The 9242-nt window shown below is 34.0% G+C and overlaps 1 protein-coding gene across 2 annotated transcripts; it reads right to left on the reverse strand.

Annotated features, from left to right (window-relative positions):
- Positions 1-2950: 2950 nt before the first annotated feature.
- LOC117907062 lies at positions 2951-8357 on the reverse strand. 2 transcript variants are annotated; one of them, XM_034820424.1, is made up of 5 exons: positions 7911-8357; positions 4982-5061; positions 4713-4888; positions 3724-3781; positions 2951-3383 (listed from the first exon to the last, which is right to left on the reverse strand). In XM_034820424.1, the coding sequence occupies exons 1-5, from the start codon at positions 8182-8184 to the stop codon at positions 3075-3077; spliced, it is 897 nt and encodes a 298-aa protein (XP_034676315.1). In that variant the 5' UTR covers positions 8185-8357; the 3' UTR covers positions 2951-3074. The 2 variants fall into 2 exon arrangements, with proteins under 2 accessions (XP_034676315.1, XP_034676314.1); XM_034820423.1 differs by having other exon boundaries at positions 3724-3832; positions 7911-8354.
- Positions 8358-9242: the final 885 nt, after the last annotated feature.

The raw sequence follows: 9242 nt of genomic DNA on the forward strand, positions 1-9242 counted from the left end.
AATTTATTTATTTTATAAATAATTATTTAATAAATTAATAACAAATTTGTTTTTAAAACTCATTTTTCACATAAAATTGATAGTAGTTTTTTTTATTTTTTTAATTCCAAAGTGAAAGAAAAAATAATTGATAAATATTATTTATCTTATATTAAATTTAGTATACTATTTATAAATTAAATTTAGTAAATAAAATTAATTAATTTTATAATATATATTTTTAATAATTGTATTATTGTATAAGTATAATAAAGAATGGAAAAATGGATTTTTAAAGTTTTTTTTTTTAATTGTCTCTTGAAGACACAATTTCTAATGTTTTTGTTTTTTATTAATAATAGTTTTTTAAAAAAAAATTCAAAGTGAAAGAAAAAAATAATATATAAATATTATTTATCTTATATTAAATTTAGTATATTATTTATATATTAAATTTAGTAAATAAAATTAATTAATTTTATAATATATATTTTTAATAATTGTATTATTGTATAAATAGAATAAAGACTGAAAAAAGTATATTTTTTAAAGTTTTGTTTTTGTTTTTTTTTTTTTTAAGTGAGAATTTTTCACTTTTGTGCCACTTTGCTTTTTGTTTTTTTTAGGATTTGTTGTGTAGAAATTGTCTCCTCAAGAAACGATTTCCCACTTGATTTTTTTTTTTTTAAGACGATTTCTCACATATGTATAATTTTTTTGTGGAAATCGTCTCTTTTTTTTTTTTTTTTTAAGTGAGTCTCATATATATATTTTTGTGCAAATCATCTCTTTAAGAGACAATTTCTCACTTAATTTTTTTTTTTAAATCATCTCTTAAAGAGACAATTTCTCACTTCTTAATTTTTATTTTATTTTATTTTTTAAAATCGTCTCTTCAAGAGATAATTTCTCATTTCATTTATTTTTATATATTTTTTTGAAATCGTTTTTTAAAGAGACAATTTTTCACTTCCAATTTATTTCCTCTTTCCTACTTGAACAAAATTACTATAGATTTGAAATTATTTTTCCTACAATGATAATTTAAGAATAATTTTTAAAACTGTCGTACTCTTATCAAAAATCCAAGTGGGGTCGTCGGCATCACTATGCAAAGGTTCGTCCTCCCCACTTGTTATCACTCTTATCAATCATCATAATGAATCATGTATCCATTAGAGAAGCCAAAGACAGACAAACAAATTATGTGTGTGCTTCCAAGAGTCTCTTCACAAGTCTCTGACATTAGTCATGAAAAATAATGAGAAGGCGGAATGCCTGAATCAACCAACAAACGTTTTGGGAATCCAAAGCTTAGGAACAACTACAACCTGCACTGCTCTCTAAGTACATATTTTGACTGTGGCCCAGAAATATAAAAGGGTCCCAAGGAGAAAAGTGGTAGGTGAAGGCACCACCACAACCACAGCCACAGATGGTGGCTAGTGGGGCTTGTGGGGCCTGTGGGGGGTGTGTGTTATGGCATTAGTCAATGTTGGAGGCTGTATGACATTTCAAATTGAATGACCAGAAAATAAAACCTTTTACTTTTCTCCATTCTGGAGAAAAACAAACGTTACGGATACATCCAAAGTTCTGTTTGGCACATTATAAGGCATCTACAGTATCCACCAGAAAATGGTCCCCTACCATTCTGCAGATTTTTTTGAGTTGGGGAATATTAGAACTTGGCCTTCCCCTCACTCATCTAACCCACTTACTGGTAGTGAATGAAATATGTTCATTAGAGTTGGAAGATTCCTACTCAATAAATGATGTATGAAGTGAGACCGTAGGACCTAAAAAAATAACAGGAATAATTCATGGTATGTCACTACGTCCAACAGAAACAACCATTAAAGACGACATGATCTCAAGGTGACGTTAGACTATAATTTTGTATTTGTTATTTTGGAAACAGTCGAAGCATGACTAGAAGGGGAAATGAGAAGAGAGGAGAATATATACAAGCTCAAAAAATGACAAGAATAAGAAATTGTATGGTTTGAAAGAAAGGGTCGGTAGATCATGAATTCCAGCACTTATGGTAGACCACAGCTTTGTCATTATTTCTACAACGGTCAAGGTAGGATAATAACACGACAGAATAGAAAGAAAGCCAGTGGGGTGACCACAACCACTAAAAAAATATGGCCATATATATATATAATCAGAAAGCAACAACTATCAGGGACCATAGCATCTGATAAAGATGCCAGACCCCAATTTTGCCTCATTATTTGTCCAACAGTCTAAAGACAGACTATGAATGCAATAAAAGAGAAAGAAAGCCAAAGAGAGATGGGGTGTGTATGTACTTTGAAGTTCATGTCATAAGGTTTTAATTCCAAGTCAAAGATAACAATATCATCTTTGGGTACAGCATTTGGCAACCAAAGATTGCAACTTCTTAAGAAAGATATCATTTATGCATACTAACACAAAAAAAAAAAAAAAGGAAACTAAAATTCTAAATAGAGAAGTCATACCATTGTTTCCAACTAGGTTATAAAAGAATGACCTTTTGTATAGAGTTGGTTTGAAAATGCTTTTACCAAAGAGAATGAAATGGACCTCGGAACACTCGGACATTGTGCATCAGGCAAAATAACTTCCTGCTTATTCTTAAACCTGTACAAGGACAAACAATTTTTAGATTCAGAAGCCCACATTTTATTTATCTTTACCAAGGTCAGGCAAGGAAATCAAGAGGTTGTTCTAGCTCAGGGGGAGATTTAAACCAACACCTATATCAACCCACAGATATTTTACCTATTAAGCTAGCTAGCACCTTCATATCAGATTCTATAAAAGTAAAAAAATTGAGCCATGCTTTCAGAAGCCTATAAATCTCTATCATTTTCCTTTTCTTTGTGACAACTACATTTATTGATCAAATGAGCAGAATTTATTTATATACAGTAATAAGATTTTTAACAGTCATGATTTGTAACATAGAAGGAGAGGGGTATATCAAAAATTAAGAAAGACGACGACTGGATTTGTTGTATTGATATTTCTATCCACTCAACTGGGCAAGTAATACCTTCAGGACAGATACATGCAATATAGAAAGGAAGGGGGAAACTAAATATTCAAATTTCAGAATACAACCGGACTAAGCATAAGGAATCAAAGGGTGTATTCAACCGCCATTCTCGTTGCTTTTTGCTAAGTGGCCTTCCTTTCCCTGCCTTTGCTCTATTTATCCTCACATCTGCTAAACCCCAAGTGCAACAATTTGCTTCCAAATCAAAAGAAACAAGCCTGAAAATGCCATCACTTTCTATTGTTGAACCAGGAGCAACTCCCTCAGTAACATATTTCACATACATAGGCCGCTCCTTAAACCGATCAAGCTCTTGTGGAATTTGAACTACCCGTTCAACACCAGGAGATGACACCTAAAAAAAAAATACATTTCTTCAGCCCCAAGATGCAATGAGATATGAGAGTAGATGCAATGAGATATGAGAGTGCACCTTATTCAAGTCTTAAGTTTAAAATTTTGACTATGGCATTGATTATAGAATCTACCAATAAATACAGCTTTTAGTATCAAAGCAACCAACCATTGCTAACATCAATTGGTCTAAAACCAGCACAATATATGTGCCTCACTCCAAGCTTTTAAGTTATCAAATGCCTGTCAGACAAGGGGGGCAGGCTCAACCCTCTGCACCCCCTATTATAAAAGAGAAGGAAGAAAGAACAGGTAAATAGTAATTGAAAACACACACACACCTCCAGGGATAGGTTCTCAGGTACAGATCCAGCAATCTCAGCTTCATCTAACTTTGCTCTGTAGATCGAGGAGAAAGCTTGTATATCAGTTATACTTGGAGATCCAGACCTGAGGATATCATCATGTATCAGAATTTAAGAGGTATTCTTTGAAAAATGGATAGGTAACCCAAATTTAATACATATTTTTTAACACATGGAAAGAAGCAAATCATCTCAAACAATAAAAAAATCATGTACAAAAGAACATATATAATAAAACCTGAAATGGCTGCATTTGGCTGTAAAAAACATTTGCTAGCACATGCTTAACTACATTTTGGTAGCTTAGGGCTCCTTGACATCTTATTACTAGCTGCATAAAATCTTTGATTATTTTTTTTTTTCTTTTATAGAAAGCCATTTTTCTAGATTATGTTAAAACTTAATCCAAGCCCCCACCCAAAATGTGTGTAAGTACACATACATACATACATATATATACATATGTATAGACACACATACTTTTATATGTATAGGAATTGGATGATAAAGATAAAAACAACTTTTTCCAAAATAAACTTTTTTTTATTTATTTATATTTTGATTACTAACACATTAAAAGGGAAACTTAACAAAAAGAGATACCGTTTTCACAGAAAGCTCCCTCATAAATGCATCCCATCTAACTTGATGAGACTACCAGTTTATTGAAAGCATAGAGTTTAAACAACTCACATGTTATAGTCAAACTTCAATTTTTCGGGAGATGCCTAGGGTTTTGATATGGGAAACTTTTGAGGAGATCTCTTATAAAGAAAACAAGAACTAATTCTATTTTCTTCCATTTAATGGTGTCAACGACTGATCTGGAGCAAAGACCAGACACTATGTATTGATATTATGACATATGGAGCGACTTAGAGAAATTTCACATGCATCATTCATCAATAATATAGTTTCTAGTCTCATTTCTCATTTCTCATAATATAGTGCCAAGGGATGCTTACTTATTTGAAAGTTTCTCGATGCGCACTTGAATAGTAGAATTCACCAATGTCTTAAAGGCATATATTTTCAAGTCGCCTTCAAATGACATAGAAACCTCTTCAGCCATTAATAAAGCTTCTTTATCCCACCATGTCCCTGCAAGCGAAATTCCACCACCTTCACCTCCATCCCCAACCTTTCAAAAGGATAAAAGGAACATTTTGTTCAGAAATTTTATCAGGAAACAAGAAACAAAAAACAAAAAAATTATTTCCGTATCCATTCTTACATAGACTTCAGCATCATCAGCCAGATACTCATCCTCCCAATCCTTGTCATCGTAATCATCATCATCATCCATTAATGCCTCTAACCAAGAAAGAAACTTATTTAAACATGGGATTTTAACATTTAATAATCAAAACACCAAAATTTTTGAGAATCACTTTACTACCTGAATTTAGTAAACAAGAAACTAGAGCCCCACCACAGTGGTCTCGCTGAGATGGTCATCAAAGAATATCAATGCATGCACAACAAATATTTATAACTAAACCATCCAGTGCAATTTTATTAAAATGCTTACTAGAAAGCAAAACATATATGAGCTTTCTACTTTATGTGATTGATTATTCTTCTATGCTGCTAAGCTATAGGGGTTTAATTGCTCTTCAAGGCATAAAAAGGTCATGAAAGAAATTACTCTGGTTAAAGGACCCATCTTGATAAGGCTTGTCCAAGATTATGCAGACTGGTTAAAAAGAATTGTGGCACTAGTTATAGAAAGGATGGAATAAGTTGGCATAAAGCAGGTAACAGTAGATGCAGGTGATTTTAGGAAGAGCTGATATGGCAATCAGGTGCAGTGGGGGGAGAGGAGGAAAGAGTGAGCCTCAAAGAGCTACAGGAATTCATCTTCCTTTTCACTAAGGAAGATGGACTTTGTTTATAGGTTCAGATAGTCAAAATGTATTCTGTCCCTAACATGATATTACAGTTGTTCCCATGAGTCCAGTAAAGGATACCTTGGATACACCATGGGAGATTCAGTATCTTGTAGGATTTTTCTAATTACATATCAGACATGGGAGATTTGGTATCTTGTAGGATTTTTCTAATTACATATGAGACAGAAATATAAATCATTACAAACCATTAAACTAGGCACTTTCCCATTTCCTCCATTTTGATACTGTTGCAAGCATAAGATCCAAACCAAGTCCCAATTGCATCCATGAAAGACCTAGAATCCTCCTTACCTATGCTCAGGCTTAGGCATGGTTTAGGAACTATGGTTCTTCCTTGTCATGTGTGCATCATCCTGAGATGGTGTTGGCTATTGGAGATACTGTTCAAAGCATAACGTAGAGGTCCATTTTCCATCAAGCATTTTCACTGAAGGGTTTGCACATATTGCTTTGCAGCAATGGATATCTTAGATACCTATTTTATTCTGCTGCCACATTTCTCACTGAAAAAGGGTCAGCAGACTAATTTTTTAAGGACTTGACCAATTAGGCTACCCTGGTGGGGTTTTTTTCTTTTTTTCTTTTTTTTAATAGGTAAATTTTTTGTCTCCATTGGGACTTGAACCTGAAACCTCCCACAAACCCTCCCCATCCCTTTACCACTTGAGTTAGGCCTCAACGGCTTGGCCATGGAAGGTTCCTCGGTTATCAAAAAAATAAAATCCCATGATAAAATATAAATTTAAAAAATAAATAAATAAAATTCATAAAAGAACTCAAGATCCCTTTGTAGATTCTGCGCTAAATATTTTTAAATGGGAAAGTACACATCATGACAAGGGAACCTTTTTTTTTTTTTTTTAAATCAAAGTAAGAAGGAAGATACAAATAAAAAAGAAAGACAAGCAAAAAAAGTAGGAGCCCATAGCACAATTGTCCACAGGAATAATTCCAATCATTGGTTCAGTCTAAGTAAATCCCTAATTCTTATCTACTGCTAATTGCCTTGGGATAAAAAATAAAAACTAGATGTTACACTTGGGCCACAATGTCAACTCCAAATTTGCATGATAATATGGAGAAGCTTTCAAGACTTTATATTGGCAAAACAACAGTTACCAATCACCTTTTTACATTACAGGAAGACCAAAAGCAAAACAAACATATCAAATCTCCATGACAACCTCAAAAGTGAAGGACTGGATGATTGATTGGCTCATAAACATTCCATCATGAAAGCACATTGAAAAGCAAAGCAAAATCAGTCCAAACCTTCAAAAACAGGGGAGCTAAAAATGAATGGCTAATCCAAACAAATTCCTGAAAACATGAAAAAGGATATTTTTAACTCTAGGAACCAAAATCATCTTTCAAATACAGAAGCACTACATGGCCTTCACAAATAACCAAACCCAATGACTAATGGATAAATCAATAAAATCACGAATAAGACCCAAGAAATACCAACAGTAGTATAATAGCAATTACAAATTAGTTTAGCTGTAGGGTGTATCAGCCTATAGAGGAGGCAATAAAGAACTAAGGACTAAAACTTGAGCTTGTGATTGAACATCAATCAGCTACAGGAGTGAAAGACTGGAAGGTAATGGTAGTAACAAATATCAGAAGTATTCACTTTTCTCGAACTTCAGTTGCTTCTGGAATTAGCTTATAGAAGCCTGCCATAGTAGACTATGTAGGACAGCCTTTAAAATAACCACCCACAATCAAATAACAGTTGGTAGGGCTTTCGATTTTAGGGTACATAGAGGAGAATATGGAATCAGGCTTAAGGATGAAATAAACGTTAACTTTCCTACCTGAAATTAAGACAGTGGATATAAAAGTAGATTTAGGGTTTATGATTAAAGCCTAGGGTTTTAGGAATAAATTAGGGTTAAGGAAGAGCTGGCTGCGAGAAAATTACAGTGCACACTGCAACAATGGAAGTAAAATGAATAAAAAAAAATAGAGAAGCCTCAAAAGTTGCACCAGTTTACCAACAAATAAAAGATGAAGTGGAAACTAACTAGCTAGAAAAAAAAAAATCGAATTCGAAATACTTGCGATCAAAGAGTATACATAACCCTCCATTTAATAAGGGAACAAAAGGAATGCTTCAGAAAGAAGATCATCTTCATTTTTTTTCCCCGAGAACCAAACAGATAAAGAAAATCAATATAAAAAATTTTAAAAATAAACAATAAATAAAAAAACAGAAAAGAAAGGAAGAATACGGGTAGTGATTACCATCCTCAAAGTCATCCAAAAGAAGGTCATCTTGTTGTTGACTGGTAGAGATTTGTTCAACTATGGTCTGTTTCACAAGTGGTTGAGACTGTGAGCTTCTCTTCTTAGCATGGGCAGTGAAGGACTTGTATGAAATACGAGGAAGAGGGTAGGGCCAAAATGGGAATAAAAGGTTATGGTTTTGGCGGGAAGGATTGTGGAAGCTACTCCTACTCCTGAGTGCAGAAAATGAAATTGCAGAGGCTCTCGTATTCCAAGTTGTAATTAAATCCATATTCTTCCTTTATTTTAATTTATGATTTTTCAAAATATTCTGGGGCAATAGGGAATCAGGGATATGAACGGGAATGGAAATGGTGAAGAGGATTCGGATGAGAAATTGAAACCAATTTTCTGAAACCGTGTGTCTGGAGCGTGGATTGAGGAGAGACTCGGGAGAGAAGGGAAGGATGGGGTGGACTGGGCTGGGCTTGGTTGTCGGTTTGGATTGGGCTATGCTGGGCCGCTTATATGGGTGACCAGAGGTTTCAGGTTTGATTTGCGTTGGGTTTGGCTCATAGTGCTACCTACTTTGGAGTATGGAGTACGTTTATCTGGGTCGCAGCCTCAACCGAGACTTGGCTCACACAGCAAAATTACGTTAACCAATCATATGTTCCTTTTTTATCAGGAAAAGAGGATGAAGATTGTCTTCGATCAACCGCATTTTTTCAATAGCTACTAAAAAGACACCACTAATTAGATAGGACTATGCGTGCTGCATAAACCCCATTACTGTATACTTAGCCTCATATGATCTTATTACTTATGGTTTCATGTCTCTGTCCCCTCATTCAACAGCTTAAATTTCCTAATATTTTTCAAATGATGCAGACTAAAAATTTAACAGGTATCAATTTGCCACCATAGTTTTTATATTTTCGTAAAAAACCATCATCGTTGCAATTCAATTAACTTGGAAAAAGAGGCTGTTCTACTAACCGCTCTAACTCAAGGACAGAACCAAGTGGCTTACAAGAAGTAGCAGATGAAGAACCCCAATACCAACTCTAATCACAATTAAATTTCTATAACCCAATTGCAACAGTTCATCTTCTCGTACAACAGGCACCAAAGAAACCACAAGCACACTACCATGGTACCTCTGCAATGGGATCTGATTGAAGAATATCAGAAGATCTCGAAAACAAACGCTGCAATTTAACCATATCCCACAACTCCAGATAGAAATAAGCCTCCAAGAAACAGGAGCAGGAAATAAAAATTCCACAAGACATCCAAGGAAAGCAAAGGCCATCATTCATTTGCAAATTGGTATTTTGTTGTAAAGGA

The sequence above is a fragment of the Vitis riparia genome, chromosome 18, assembly GCF_004353265.1.
Source record: "Vitis riparia cultivar Riparia Gloire de Montpellier isolate 1030 chromosome 18, EGFV_Vit.rip_1.0, whole genome shotgun sequence".
Lineage (NCBI taxonomy): Eukaryota > Viridiplantae > Streptophyta > Magnoliopsida > Vitales > Vitaceae > Vitis > Vitis riparia.